The 16133-nt window shown below is 28.3% G+C and overlaps 6 protein-coding genes across 6 annotated transcripts; 3 read left to right on the top strand and 3 right to left on the bottom strand.

The window, feature by feature from the left end:
* Nucleotides 1–339: 339 nt before the first annotated feature.
* On the bottom strand, nucleotides 340–1885 carry OCT59_014153 (uncharacterized protein; the record flags this gene model as incomplete). The annotated part of the gene is made up of 3 exons (XM_066141986.1): nucleotides 340–701; nucleotides 1056–1107; nucleotides 1184–1885. The coding sequence occupies 3 exons, from the start codon at nucleotides 1883–1885 to the stop codon at nucleotides 340–342; spliced, it is 1116 nt and encodes a 371-aa protein (XP_066002058.1).
* Nucleotides 1886–2668: 783 nt separating this feature from the next.
* On the bottom strand, nucleotides 2669–4185 carry OCT59_014152 (uncharacterized protein; the record flags this gene model as incomplete). Its single annotated transcript, XM_066141985.1, has 4 exons — nucleotides 2669–3033; nucleotides 3110–3301; nucleotides 3371–3422; nucleotides 3511–4185. 4 exons carry the CDS (start codon nucleotides 4183–4185, stop codon nucleotides 2669–2671), a joined length of 1284 nt encoding a protein of 427 aa, XP_066002057.1.
* A 791-nt stretch (nucleotides 4186–4976) lies between these two features.
* OCT59_014151 (uncharacterized protein) lies at nucleotides 4977–6502 on the bottom strand (the record flags this gene model as incomplete). Its single annotated transcript, XM_025325756.1, has 4 exons — nucleotides 4977–5326; nucleotides 5412–5603; nucleotides 5677–5728; nucleotides 5795–6502. The coding sequence occupies 4 exons, from the start codon at nucleotides 6500–6502 to the stop codon at nucleotides 4977–4979; spliced, it is 1302 nt and encodes a 433-aa protein (XP_025179684.1).
* Nucleotides 6503–6869: 367 nt separating this feature from the next.
* Nucleotides 6870–8683, top strand: OCT59_014150 (uncharacterized protein; the record flags this gene model as incomplete). The annotated part of the gene is made up of 1 exon (XM_025325757.2): nucleotides 6870–8683. The coding sequence occupies one exon, from the start codon at nucleotides 6870–6872 to the stop codon at nucleotides 8508–8510; it is 1641 nt and encodes a 546-aa protein (XP_025179685.1). The 3' UTR covers nucleotides 8511–8683.
* Nucleotides 8684–10598: 1915 nt separating this feature from the next.
* On the top strand, nucleotides 10599–11270 carry OCT59_014149 (uncharacterized protein; the record flags this gene model as incomplete). The annotated part of the gene is made up of 4 exons (XM_066141984.1): nucleotides 10599–10643; nucleotides 10739–10844; nucleotides 10929–11017; nucleotides 11079–11270. 4 exons carry the CDS (start codon nucleotides 10599–10601, stop codon nucleotides 11268–11270), a joined length of 432 nt encoding a protein of 143 aa, XP_066002056.1.
* A 3040-nt stretch (nucleotides 11271–14310) lies between these two features.
* OCT59_014148 (uncharacterized protein) lies at nucleotides 14311–15388 on the top strand (the record flags this gene model as incomplete). Its single annotated transcript, XM_025325759.1, has 4 exons — nucleotides 14311–14593; nucleotides 14674–14784; nucleotides 14857–15007; nucleotides 15343–15388. 4 exons carry the CDS (start codon nucleotides 14311–14313, stop codon nucleotides 15386–15388), a joined length of 591 nt encoding a protein of 196 aa, XP_025179687.1.
* Nucleotides 15389–16133: the final 745 nt, after the last annotated feature.

Genomic DNA, 16133 nt, shown 5'->3' with positions numbered 1-16133 from the left:
CTTTTTTTTACACTCGGTTTTATAAAAACTTTATGAAGGATTTATGTCAATATTTTATTTTGAATAAAAATGGTCATGGTAGAGATAACACGAATTTTTATTGGTAGCTTGAACATACGTGATTCGAAATATGAACTGAATCTAATTCATACTCCATGTATTTATTAAATAAACATAAAGCTTGATTTTGATAAATTGGAAATTTAGTGAAATGGACTAGGTGAAGTATGCTGTCGCCAAAATGTCTATCGCCATAACTATAAAAATCAATTGGTCGTACAACCGTGTATTTACTACCACAATAAATTGTAAAAAAAATATATCGTAAATAAGATTATACTAGATATTTTTTGTTTCATTATTGCTGCTTGATTCCTTGTTATTTTGCTTTTTTTTATAATAATAAAAAAGAATTAAAATGCATATAAGGATTATTATTACAAATATAATTATAACAGCCAAACGTGTCCTTGATACATCTTCATTAAAAGATGAGTTTGCAACAGCTGATACTTCCGTTTCAGAAGGAGCAAAACTATTGTTACCAACAAATGCCGTTTGTGTTGTTTTAGGTGAATTGTCACGGTAATTATACTTAGCTAATAAGGACCATTTATATTTCAATGGATCTGACACATTTAATTTATAAAAATCTTCGCTGAGGCTGTTTATTAAAGGATCTTTATTTGATTCATTTTTACCTTTAAAAATTCAAATAATTATTAGGATTAATAAATTTTATTATTTTATTATATTAAACATAAGCAAATTGTATTTACCAAATGCAGAAATCATATAATTGTTAACCATGACTGATGTATGTCCGCTAAAAGCTCCAATAGGATTTTCTACTATTGGTGTTAACCACTCATATGGCGTTTTTGAGATATTCAAGATTGACAAATGTGGCAAAGCTGGTGTAGATTGCTTTGATACTCCACCGAACACAATAACACGTCCATCCGAAGCTATAACAAATAAATAATGAATATAAAAATTTTAATAATTATAAACAAAAATTTGTAAAGATTTTCATATATATATATAATGCTTACTTGAAACAGCTGTATGATCGGTGCGTGCTTCAGGCGCTTTACCGGTTGTGTTCTATTTGTATTTACAAGAAAAAAAGATTAGTTATTATGATAATTTAATCATCAATAGATTAAAAAAATTTAAATACCAAAATTTGCCATATATCATTTATGGTATCATAAACTAATAAACTATCCATTGGCAGATTTATATTATTGATTATTCCACCAATAAATAAAATTTGACCATTGGGAATTAAAACTTGGACATATTTATCATAGGAATTAAGAAAACCTCCGGAAGGGTATTTTTCTGAAAAGATTTTCGGAACTGAGGCACTAATATTCAGTACCATATTAATTGTGTCGAATATTAACACTTTCTCATTCAAAAGTGTTTGAGTTAAATAGGATTTTCCAGTTTTCTCATCAGAAATCCAATTTGTAAATGGAATAAACAATTTCGGTTGTTGTACATTATTGACATATTGATTTATTTCCCATTTTTTTAACGTAGTATCAAATGCATTGACATAGAAATTACCGGCGAATTCATCTAAAAACATTATTTTATTACCACTCGGAATTGGATTACGGAATCCAAGGTTATCTGGTTTAGGTTTAATATTTGTGAGGTCTATCCACTTAGATTGTTTAACAAGTTCATCAGTATCTAATGATATGCCTGCTAAATCTACATAAAAAAATTGCGTAAGATCTAGACAATACAATTTGTCTCCTATAAAAATTGCTTTAGTATCAATAAATAATGCACAATTAGATGAAATAATCTGATTAAAGATTATTAAAGTTATAGAAATTATTAATTTTGATAATAATAAGCACCGCATGTTTTTTTACGTATGATATTTAATATAAAAATGTCAAAAAAAAAGGAACGGGATGAAAAGGGTTAAACCGATTAAAAGAAAGAGAAAAATTAAAAATTGTCACTAAATATCACTGTGATAAATGTGATAAATGTGATAAAAATTAATTTCGTGAAACATTTGTTTTGTACGATAGAAACTATTCTTGGAAAAGAATGAAAAAAAAAAATTCGGACTTTGCATTAATCATTAATCATTCAATAATAATAAACCAAATAAAAATTTCAAATCATTAGGAAATGGATTATGCAATAATTTAAATGTTACAATTTTTTTATTTCTTTGACTTTTTTCCTTTTTTTTATTTATTTTCGTTTCATGGAAATTTTAAAAAAAAGCGTGATACATATTTACAGAATTCTTTTTGTGTTATGTTTTTAATTTGTCAACATATTACTAATTATTACTTAATAAAGTAAATAATAATTCCGAAACGTGGTTGACAGTGCTGTTATCAGCTGCATGCATACGGCCAATTAAAAAAACTTTTGAATCGGCACACATTTTATTGTTTTACTATGCTGGGCATAGTGATATTTACTAGTTTTAAAATAAAATAAAAATAAAATATATACAGAACTTAATTTTTTTTTAATGCATTTAATATAATAATGATTTTAATATAATAAGAAAAGTGATAGTATCGTTGTTTTTCAATATTAAGAGGGAAGAAAATGTTTTATAAATTATAATCTAATTTTCTCTTTTAGCATTGATACTATTAACGTAATATTTTTCTTTAAATCATGCTTTCAACTCATCATTACTAGATATATTTTCACTACTAGATATATTTCGTTGAATAGTATTCTTACTTCTATGTTGCTTTGCTTTATAAAAAACGAATATTGATATGCATATAAAGACGATCACCGCAAATACGATAATAACAATATTACGTGTTCCTAATCTAAAAGCTGAATCAACACTAGCTTGAATGGGAGTAGAATTCGTTGGTTTATAAATATTAAGAGAGCTATTAGAAAAATCAGTTCTATCATCAAAACCGGAAAGAAAAGACCATTTATATTTTAATGGATCTCTCGTGTCTAATTTATAAATATTTTTATTATCAATTAATGAAGGTATTGTTTCTGTTGTATTTATACCTTCAAAAAATTAAAAAAATATTATTATGTAGTTTTTTTCCAAAAAAAATGAAAGATCAACTGAGTTAATATTTACCAAATGCAATAATCATATAATCTTTAACCATGACTGCTATGTGTCCACTAAAAGTGAAAGGTCCAAAAGGATTTTCTACCGTTGGTGTTGACCACTCGTATGGTGTTTTTGAGGTATCCAAAATTGATAATTGTGGCGAAGCTGGTAATGAATTTGATATTCCGCCAAATACGATAATACGTCCATCTGAAACTAAAAAAATAAATAAATAAATTGATAATAAAATTATACAGTATATTTTAAGCTTGGTTTAATGCTTACTTGAGACAGCTGTATGCCCTAAACGTCCTTCAGGTGTTTCACCTGTTGCATTCTATTGTATTAATGTACAAAAAAAAATTTGATTAATCATCAATTTATGTAATTTTATTTATCGTTTCACCAGTAGATTAAATAAATACCATCATTTGCCATGTATCAGTTAAGGTATCATACATTAATATATTGTTCATTGAATCTTTAATACTTCCAGATCCTCCACCAATAAACAGAATTTGGCCATTCGACAAAACTTGTACAAAATTATCCATAACAAACCCTTCTACGAAAAGATTATCCGCGGTTGAAATACTTTTCGTCAATGTCAAATTAATTGAATCCAATATTGTCATGTCCTTATCAATTTCATCGAATAAGTATGATATGCCAGTTTTTTCATCTGAAACCCAAACTCCTATGCCAATAGATACTTTATTTTTAACTTTAAATGGTCTTGTTTCCCATATGTTTAATGTAATGTGAAATGTGTAAGCATCTACGCCATCATCGGTATAATCAAGCAAAATTAAGTTCTCATTAGCTTTATCCAAAAGTGGTTCTCTAGCTGAAGTGTCAGGTTGAGGTTTAACCTCAGTGAGATCAATCCATTTAGATTTATCAATAACAGTATCAGTGTCTAATGATACACCAGCTAAATCCACATAAAAAAAATTATATTTTATAGATCTAAAAAAATATAATTTATCTCCACTAAAAAACGAATAAAGATCACTTCCCCCGAATAAACCACAATTTGTGAGAATAACATGATTAAAAATTATTAACGCTGCGGGAAAAATTAATTTTGATAATTGCATTTTTTATTTTATTTAACGTTCATTAAAAAAAATGTATTAATAGATGTAAAAAAGAATAGAACAAAAAGAGTTGAACCGTAAAGAATCCCCTTTATTATATAATAAGATTATGATATCACGGTGATAGTATGAAGTTAATTTTCGACCGTGTACAAATTTTTTAAAGTACTGTCACGTGCGTGATTGCTCATTAGACAATAAACCCAGGGTCTTTTTTAAGAATACTCACTAGAAATTAATCATGGACAAATAATATGGATAGTAAAGTGATATTGGTGAACAATTAATTTTTCTTCGTAACCAAAAATTCAAGAATGGCGAAATCATGTTCAAACTAAAGAAACTCGACAATGCTCATGATCTTTTTCTCGCCAATTATGGATATTTTCTGTTAATTCTCAACCTCCGCCGCCTGATAATTCAGCCTGGATAATTTTAGACGAGCTCCGTATTTCTGATTACACATAACATATTTCATCTATTCTTTATGTATTATATTAACTAGTATCACACGGGTGGGAAATTTATGGGAAAACATATAATATCAACTATATCGACTAAAAATTTTGTTTACTAATTAAAAATTAGTTTTGTCCATACGATATCACTTACTGTATATTCGATATACGTATATAACTAATGCAATTCTCATTGGACAACCAATCTTCAAAAGGATTGAATGCAAAAATATTTTATTTTATTTTTAAAAAATAATTTAGATATGCTAATAAACTTACTGTAAAACCAAAAAAATCTATAATCCTATTATAAATACCAAGGGATTATTTCTTTCAATTTAAACTTGTTTCTAATTCATCATTGTTTGATATATTTGATTTATTAGTATTTTTTCTTCTATATTGCTTTATTTTGTAAAAACCAAATATTGTTATGGATATAATGACCAATACTATAACTATGATTATAATAATCAAACGTAACTTTAATGCAAATGATGAGTCAGATGCATTCGTCTGAATGGGAGTAGAATTTGTTGGTGTAGGAGTCTCGTCATCATTTTTAGCAAATAATGACCATTTATACTTTAGTGGATCTGATATATCCAATTTATAGATATTTTTATTTTCAGATGATGTAAATATTTCAGTTATTGAGTCTGATGATTCTGATGCATTTTTACCTTCGAAATTAAAAAAAAAATAACGATTAATTACTGATCTTGTGTAAAAATTTTTTTAAAAAATAGATTACAAAGTTACATTTACCGAATGCAGAAATCATAAAGTTTTTAACTATGATCGATGTATGCTCACCAAGAACTAAAGATTCAATAGGATTTTCTACTACTGGTGTTGACCACTCATATGGTGTTTTTGAGGTGTCCAAGATTGATAAATCTGGTGAAGCTGGTAATAAATTTGATACTCCACCAAATACAATAACACGTCCATCCGTAGCTAAAAAATTAAAATTAAAATTTAGTAACGTTAAAAATAATATATGTATATAACAAGTTTGTTTAAGGCTTACTTAGAACAGCCGTATGTTTGATACGTCCTCCTGGCGTTTCACCTACCGTATTCTAGATTTCAAAAAAAAATTTAATTAGTTGTCAGTTGGTGCATTTTTATCATAAAAGGTTTCATACCAGTATTTGCCATGAATCCGTTACGGTGTTATAGGCGATAATGTTACCCATCGATTGTGCTTTATTACCAATTTTTCCACCAATAAACAGAACTAAACCATTTGGCAATATAACCTGTGCAAAGTCGATGTACGAACTAAAGGAATTACCAAAAAGATTTTTCGGACTTGAAGCGCTTTGTGTTAATTCCAAATTAATTGAATCAAATATTGATACTCCGTCTAAAATTGATTGAAATGTATAAGATTTGCCAGTTTTTCTATCTGTAATCCATTCATTAGAAACACTCCAAAAATCAGGAATTTGTATACGGGTTAAAAAGAATTTGGGATCTTGATTCATCACTTCCCATTTATTTAATTTAGTATCAAATATGTTAATGTAGAAATTACCGACATTACTAAAGAAAATTATTTTATCATTATCTTTACCACTCAATAATGGGTAACGAGAAATAGATGTGATTGGTTGAGGTCTCATATCGGTAAGGTCAATCCACTTGGATCGATCAATAACGGTATTAGTATCTAATGATACGCCTGTTAAGTCTACATGAAAAAAATTACTTATATCACTGAAATAATATAATTTATCACCAGCTAAAAAACTTTTATATCCATCGCCTCCAAAATTTATTACACAATTTGCTAAAATAATATGATTAAAAACTCTTAGTGCTATTAAAATAATTAATTTTGATAATTGCATTTTTTTACTAGCGTTTATTTAAATATAAAATAAATGTAAAAATTTAAATAATAAGACGTAGTTAAGTTTATGAAAGTCCTCCCCTTTTTTTTATTAAAATTAGAAAAAGGGGATTTTCCTCTGTGATGTTTTGGAATGATAAATAATAATGTGATTCATTTTATCCGCCAATCATATTTTTTCAACAAAATTGATTATTAATTTTGTATTACAGCTTCTTCATTTGTTTCAAAATACTGATGGTAAAATACTAACCATAACAAGAAATCAGTATCGATTCATGGATTTTTTTTTTCAATAAAATTATTTATATATAAATGTATTATAAATCCAAATATCTATAAGTTTTTAGTTCATACTTTGTAGAATGTCACTGAGAAATCTTCAAGATGTGCCACTTGCAACTTGGCAATGGCGGGATTCATTAATAAGATTAATCTTAACTGCAATAATATTTACATGGGGTGTTTTGCTCGAGGTTTGTGGAGAACAGCCAAATTATTCTCCTGAGCTTCAGTATTTGATGAGTTTCGGATCATTTATTGTGGCCATTATACTTGGTGCACTGGCTCAAGCGACACTTGCTCATATGTTTTCTTACGTGCAGGGTTATTTTTTACTTAAAAGTCATGGAATTCCTCTTCATGCGATCATGAGTGGAGAACAAACTCCAGGACGGATTTTAGCAGCATGTTTAACTATATTTAAATATAAAAAAAGTGGAACTGAAGATTACAAAGAACAAAAATATGGAAAATTCTACCAGATATTTCTATATACAAGTACTTTAATAGTATATTTTGCAAGCGTTGGTGTTGGTGGTTATGCTGCATCTGAGTTAGGAACGTCTTATGTTTATTATAGTTCCCCAATTAAATGGGTACAAGTTCCAACAATTCCAAATGATGAACTGCGTGTAAGCTTAAATAATGCATTTCTACCAAAAGATTTCTTGAGTGGGATATCCTCAATTCAATATAATTCATTAGCACGTTGGGTTCAAAAGACTGCTGCTACTAACAAAGAGGTAGCATTCCTACCAATAACACTTAACAATATTAAAGATGCATTAGATGGTAGCAATCTTAAAGATAATTTATTAAAGTGGAAAGTAGAGGCGAAATATGATAATGTTAACATGCAATACATAACAGCTCAATGTGATGTTGATCCAAATCCTTCTTGCAATACGGAACAGTTTATACAGGAAGAAACAATAATTTATACAAAAGCTAGTAAAGACAATAAAACTCTTTTATGGGATATGTGCAATTTGCCTGGTAAAACGGGCTCTATACGACTGGTTTGTTCCATAACTCTAAAAGGAGGAGTTTTTCCTAGTACAACAATAGTCTATCCGGAAAATCTACCTCGTGGTGAACAACTGGCTGAAATTCTGTTGCGAAAGGATGAGATGAGAGATTTAAATGAACTTAGAGATGAGATGTTTAATATAATGGAAAAGGTTTTAGCACGACCTACATATAATGTTAATAATGATATAATTTCTAGTAATGTTCTTCAACAATTACTTAACCAATGGAACTGTGAAGCAAGAAACGTTACCTGTGCACAAGAATTGGGAACAGCAGCAGCTATACGATATTTTGGAGCTCGTTTAGAAGCTGCAAATATTATGTATCCCGTTGATAATCTCATTAACGTAAATGAATGGATAGAAAAGAGTGGATCAACTGGTTCCTTAACAGTTACGCATAAAGTGTGTATAGGAGGAAGTAACCCGATTTTAACGATCGGTTTAATGATATTTATACCATCAATAATGATAGTTATTGAGCTTTTACCACTATTATTTAGTAAAAATAAAGCGTGGTGGTTGGCATCTGATATTGGCTTTAAGCATATAGCTTTATTGCGAAGTACTGCGAAAAGTGGAATTAATTTACCCGAATGTACTGATCGTCCTAATGAAATTACAAATAGTCATACGGCAGTTAGATTTAATGTTAAACCCGAGAATGATTATTTCGGATTAGAAGAGGTTTAACTTTAGAACAAATTCGTTATTTTCATTTATTGCGTTACTTATTTTGTAAAGATAAAGATATATTATTGCTAACCATAAATAGTAAAAATTTTGTCTTTAGTTCCGAAAATCTCCATTTTACTTACTAAATTAAGTTTTAAAAGGATATAATTAAATGTCACATCTGTTTATCACTTAAATTCTTTTATATTATCACTTATCCCAAATGATTCCGATTAATAATATGCATAATAGATAAGCATGAACAATGAATTAATTAATTAATTAACTATGAGGAAGTTCTTTGATCCGAAATATATTTAATGAAAAAGTTTCAGATCATGCATGCATTATGTAGATTTGCCAAACAAACACAATCATACATCAATTATAAATTCAAAAGTCAATAAAATCGGACTTAAAGGTCCGCTCAGCAGTAATTTATCTAAAATGTCGATAGTTAATAAAGAAAAATGGAAGTTTATGTAGAGATTGGAATTAATTATCGAATCTTTTTTTAAGATTTTTTTTTTATAGACGGTCAGCCTGACGTCAAATCAATTTCTGATTTTAGCAATGATATGGCTGTACTACTTTCATTAATTCTGGATGGTGAACCGGGTTCGATTGATCAACATCTGGAATTTTTTTGATTTGTAATCATTTGTAATCATCCGGATTCACGTCGGATCCAATGGGAACTGGGGCGAAAATTAGTATAGCCGTCATATATAAAAAATTATTAATATAAAAACCTTCGCCCACGTTATTTACGTTACTTTCTATTTTTTTTGGATAAAAGATTAGTCGATTTAGCAACTTGTGATAGTTTTTCGTCAAATAACGTATTTTTTTTTTAACTGAACATAGTTTTACGATTATATATTTATTTATGGCAAATTGAATTCAGGATAAGACTTTGTATTTGAGCACCTCGTAAATTAGAATAATAAATGTTATATTCTTTCAATAAATTGACAAAATTTTTCATTCATTAAATTAAAATAGGATACTGAATTCCTATATAATCAAATAACTTAGTAGTAACTTTATATAATAAATCCTGAATATAATAATTCTTTTGGCCGGGTTATTGTGGGAAGATCCAAGACTGGCGACAAAGTACCAGTTGTATCGAGAGGTTCCTTATAAGAATCTTCAATAAAATACAATGATAGAGGTTGGAACCGACCAAAAAACTTTAACCGGTTAAAACCAATTAATAGGGAAGGAAAAAGTTCGAGTTTAGCGACTTGAGTCAGTTAGTTCGTTCCATTCGGTTTGGTACATCGGTTTCAAATCGGTTTTGTCGTTTTGATAAAATTTTGATATGTACTGACTTTGGGTCTGAACCGAAGTTACAAAAACCGATTATGGAAACGAACCGAGCGAGTCGTTCCCATCCCTACAGCAGCAGATTAACCATTTAACCGATTAATTAATCAGGTATTATTAAAAAAATATTAAATATATTTTAGCCAATTTTTTAAACACTTGTAAAATAGTCATATTTTATTAACCTTATTTTTTTACTTTTGTTTTTATGATAAAGACAAAACGAATTACAGCAGATGCAAAAGATACAGCTACATAGGTAACTATCTAATACTATTTTATTGTTAAAAAGCTTGAAAAGCACGTGACCGAAATGACGCATCCCTAGGTCGCATTAGATGATAATTTGACCAGAATTAGGCTAGATAATTTGAATCGATTAACGATTCCCTTTTGCTTAGTCTCTTATACTAACCATTACTAATACTGTTGCAAAAAGACCCAAATACAGTATTTTTAACTACCCCTGATTTCAATTAATATTTGTTTTAGTTCAACGAACTCAACCCCAGTTCATTGTATTATCTTTTTTCGTACGTTACTTTTCGGGTAAATATTTATGCAAATAATGTTTTTGAAAATATTGTATCTATTGAACAGGGAATAAAATTACTGATTTTGGATCTTTCAATAAAAAAATTTAATATTAACAATTATTAGATAAATGAAAAAAACTTTATTTTGCAAAAAAACTGAAATTTACATTACTTCTTGCTTATTCCTTCTTCGCTTTCATTCAACTTTCCGAATTAAACGAATTAAAATATTTGATAAATGTCTTTTAACAAAAAACATGAAAACCCACACAATGAGACCAACGTTGATAATGATCAAGATCGTCATGATAATTAAGAATATAATTAAAGATATGATTAAAAAAATACGAATTACAAAACTTATTTAATAATAAAAAGAACTCAAGCTATAAGAGCGACAATACTAATGATGATACTAATAAGAAAGAAGATTATCGAATTGCAATTTGTCAAGATGGAAAATTTGCCATTACATTTGATACGGGTAAATAATTATTTGGAATATTTTAAATATGCGGTATATCGATAAAAAATTTATTTATTTATTTATTTATTTTTAAAAAAAAAGCAAACCTTCGCATTAAAATATTGGAAAATACTGATCATCGCACATTCAATATGAAAGAGTCTGATAATAAAAAATCCGAAAAATCTGATGTGATTGATAAAACAATTTGCTTATTTTAGAATAAATAATCATAATTTTACTATTAGTAAGTTTTACGATAAAAACCATAAGCCCCCTTCCTTTAACCAAGAATCAAAACTCAACACAGGCGATGATGATGCAAAAGAGGATGAAAAGAGTGATGCATTTAGATGGTCCTTTGATGTATCAAATTTACATAAGAACGATGATGAATATTATATTCTTGTCACCGTATCTCGCGAAACGTTAACGAGGATATGAAAGAAAATAAGCGTGATAATACAAAATTCGATTTTTTAGAAAAGCTTGAATTTACGCAAGAATTGGCCGAGTTCAAGGAAAAAGCGAGGAGCAGCCTGTTCCACCTAATACACCTAATTAAGAAAAGGATGATTAACGTATTACAATTCCTGATAATACAACTAAAAAAGCTAAAAAAGGAATTGCTTTTTATCGTCTTGAACTAAAAGAAGAGAAGAAAAATTATATTTTTAACAATGTTACTTGTTATTATTCTGATAGCATTTCAGGAATATGTAGCTTTATAGAAGTTACAAATGATGATGATGTTGAACAAAGAAGATTTATTATATTTAACTTTCGTGGAATATATAATTTTGAATTTAATAGTCACTTTGATTATTTTAATTTGAACGAGAAATTTAAATATCCACAATCTATTAGACGATGAACTAGATAATTGGTATACGGATTCAGGCACAGATTGTATGAAACGACTTCTCACGTGTGTTTACGACAAATATTTTTTGGTCACACAATACAAAAATGATGTCCAATCACTCGAAGGTGAGAAACTTTAAATTCTTAATCTCCTATATAATCATAATTATGTTAAAAATACATCATTATAATTTTAGTTGCAAAAAGAGTCGAAGATAAAGAAAAATATGTAAAACAGTACAATTATGATACGTTTTCAGTTAGTAAATTACAGCTTTGTTTTACTCGAGGAATTAATATTATTAAGTAAGTTTTTATATAGCAAAGTTATGTGTTATTTATCAAATTATTTTTACGGTGAAATTGAATAATTTATATTTACTTAGGTTATATTATATGGAAAATGGTTTACAAATCGCATCAAAAAAATTTGATGAAATAGAAAAAATATTCTTATTAGAATTTATTGATAATGATGAAAATTACTTATTATAGGTGAATGTCTGAAAGAGGGGATTATGTTAATAATTTGGGATTTATATGATACCAGAATATATCATATATTAACAAAGTTAGGCGATTTTCCAATTACTATTAAAGAAAATATTGGCACTCACTTAGCTAGAACTTCAGGAAATTAAATGATAAAGCTTAGAAAAGAATTTCAAAATTTCTGGACATCTATAAATTAAAAAGGATGGTTAGCTTTTGCTAAGTACTCTACTTAAGAATTTCATCCTGCTATCTGGTAGTGACGTGAGGCAGTATCCTTCTAAAGTATCGAGTAACATAACGAAGCAGTTCGGATCTTCTTCCTATATATTAGTGTCGATATTTTCACCGTCCGTTCCTGAAAACTGCACAATAAAAGGTATAGCTACAAGTATCTGTTTGAAAGAACTTACAAAAACACAGCTTTAGGTTATTGCGTTCTTTCACTGACATCTCTCCTGGACACACAAGAGATTTGTTATCATCCAGAAATTCTGAAAACAGAGAAGGACGTTCACAGTAAAACTGTGGCCACGAAGCGCTTCCAGTTCTCTGAATCCAAAAGTCCTCAATGAGAACAAATCAATTGCATGAGTCAAAGTTGAGGAAGACACATAACTATTCCTCATTGCGGAATAGTAGACCTCAACACTGAGAAGATCTTATTCGTATCTCAGCCAGGTCCGTCAGATAACAGAGTTATCATAGATAAACCTGCCAGCTCACAAGGTTGCCGTAACTTCCTTGATCATTGCATCCACTTGTTCACCTTCACCAGATAGCTTTACGAAAACAGTTCAACATACCTAAGAACTAATAAAGAGAAGACCTAGACAGAGAGAAGATAGACCTAAAAAAAAGATGAAAAAAAAGATGACAAAAAAAGATGACGAAATAAAAGAAAAAAGATAATGAAGTGAAAAAAAGATGATGAAACAAAAAAAAAGGATGACAAAACAAAAAAAAAAAGATGACAAAATGAAAAAAAGGACGATGAAACGAAAAAAAAGGATGACAAAATGAAAAAAAAGGATGACAAAATGAAAAAAAAGGATGATGAAATGAAAAAAAGGATGACGAAATGAAAAAAAGGATGACGAAACGAAAAAAAAGGATGACGAAACGAAAAAAAAGGATGACGAAATGGAAAAAAAGGACAATGAAACGAAAAAAAAGGACAACGAAAACGAAAAAAAAGGGCAACAAAACGAAAAAAAAGGAAAAAAAAAGAAAAAAAAAGGACAACAAAACAAAAAAAAAAGGACAACAAAACAAAAAAAAAGGGCAACAAAACGAAAAAAAAGGAAAAAAAAGAAAAAAAGGACAACAAAACGAAAGCAAAAGGACAACAAAACGAAAAAAAAGGACAACAAAATGAAAAAAGGACAACGAAACGAAAAAAAAGGACAACGAAACGAAAAAAAAGGACAACGAAATGAAAAAAAAGGGTCTAAAAGAAGACCTAACAAGAGAAAACCTAGAGATAGTCCTAAAAAAAAGATGAAAAAAAATATGATAAAACCACACAAAAACCCAACCCACACTCTCTAAAGGAAGACGTAAAGAAAAGGGCCTAAGAGATAGAAGAAAAGCCTAGGCAGAGTGTTGAAAAAAAAAGACGACAAAAGTGTATATTGTGTATATATAATATTGTTAGCTGACGAAAAAAAGATGATGAAAAAAAAAGTATATTGAGAGTATATAAATACTTTTTCGAATACACAATAAGATAGTTAGGGAGTATAGTATCTTGCATAATACAATTGTTTGACAATACAATTGTTTTGACAATACAGTTATTTCTGGGTTTGAAAAAAAAACTGGAAATAAAAAAAAATAATAAAAAAAAGCCTCGGGCAAGCACGATATACTGCGGCTGATCACATCATCCGTAAACTTTGTCACCAGTATAACGTGATAATAGTCTCGTATGTTACACGTTGATTATCAATTGATTACTTCATTGAATAAATTTATATTATCTTCTTGATATTCTCACGGGTGGTGTTTATTTAAAAAGATAGGTAAAAAGTCTATCAATCATCATTAGTCAAATAAGTATATTAAAGGCTTTATGGTATGGATACCGTGAGATAAATCAGTTATTTTACGGAGTCACTGGAATATCATGATTTTCACGGATTTAAGAGGAACAACAAAAGAAACAAATGAAAAAAGAGGAACTACTATCATTTATCCCATTAAACTGTTAAAAGATGAAAAAGAAAATTATACTTTTGTTCATAATCCTGAAACCAGTCATTATCATACTCGTGGAATTGAAATTGGAATTTCAGGTATATGTAGATTTGTGGAGTATTCTGATGATAGTGAAAGTTCCGATCCAAGAATTTATGTGACTGATAACAAATGTTTTGTTTTAAAGAAATTCGTAATATTAAATTTTCATGGTATACATAATTTTAATTGTAATGACGGTTTTCAATTAAGTAGGAAATTTAATTATCCAAATGTATCAGACGTGAATTAGATTCATTAGGTTCTTCAGAAATATCTGATTGTGTGGATATACTTCTCTCTTGTGTTTATGATAAATACTTTCTGGTTGAGCAATATAAAAATAATGTACAATTGCTTGAAGGTAATAATCAAATTTTTTTCAAAAGTTTATCGTCACATTATAATCATTAATTTTTTTTTTTTAATCTTTTAGTTTACGGTCTAGCAAAAATGAAATTGGAAACTATCACAAAAAGAGTCGAAAATAGTCAAAATAAACTTACAAGAAAGTATAATAGAAATATTTTCTCAGTTAGTAAGAACAAATTATACCTTTGCTTTACACGAAGAATTCAATCTGTCAAGTGAGTAGCAATTCACGTTTCACGTATTAAAGTTTCACATATTAAATTTCACGAATTAAATTTCACGTTGAAATATTCAATAAATAAAAAATTATTATGGTTTACTTTCTTAAGGACACTTTTCTTTTATTAAACAGCTTCTTCAGTACTTTTTGGCACTGATTTTATAAAATTTATTTATTTTATTTATTTTTTTTTTTCTAAATTACTTTTAACATAATCGAACACTAACATTCATGATTTTATTTATCTTTACAGCGCTTATCTACAACTGAATTAGAAGAAATATGAAAAAAGAATGAACAACTAATATATAATTATTTCTGTTGTTATAGGATTACAATGAGAAAGAAATCTATACCATTACCAATTGATACTTAATAAATTTATTTTATACAAGAATAATTTTTTAATTTAGAACATTATTACAAAAGAAGATCATTATTAATATATTATTAAACGATATTAAATTTTAAGTGATTTATTCATAAATTTTCATCCACCATTTATTTTGGTTTCCCATTAACATAAACTCTCTCGACCTATTCTTAACAAACATATCATAAACATCTATTTAATTAAAAATAACAAAAAAATTTAAAAACTAAAAAATATCTTTTATAAATTTGATTTGTCTTTACCAGGGGTGTAGATTATAAGGCATTCGATAGAAATTTTAATCTCCAAAAGTGTAAATGATGAGTATTCAATATTTAAGTACATCTTACTGAGATGAATTTTTTTAATCCTCAAAATTTACTAATAAATAAAATAAGATGAATTGACCTCTATTCATATTAGAGATGCCAACGGTCGGTTCGGTTCGGTTTCGGTTTTAAAACTGCAGTTTTCAACCAAAACCGAACCGACCACAAAACCGACCGGTAAAACTGAACTACAAACCTGATTGCAAAACTACTGCAAAACTGAATAAAATAATGCCATAAAGTATTAACTATAATTTTTTGAATAATATTCTTTAAGTTTACGCAATTTTTTTTACAACAATAACGCCGATGTTGTGATTTTTCAGATAAACGAAAAATCACGCGAGAATACTATACACAAAAACACTAAAATCATAGCTTTTAATGATATTCTCAATAAACAATGAAATCTTTTTTTT

Source organism: Rhizophagus irregularis, chromosome 21 (assembly GCF_026210795.1).
Source record: "Rhizophagus irregularis chromosome 21, complete sequence".
Lineage (NCBI taxonomy): Eukaryota > Fungi > Glomeromycota > Glomeromycetes > Glomerales > Glomeraceae > Rhizophagus > Rhizophagus irregularis.
Note: the sequence above shows the minus strand (reverse complement) of the source record. Positions and strands in the feature narration are given on the sequence as shown.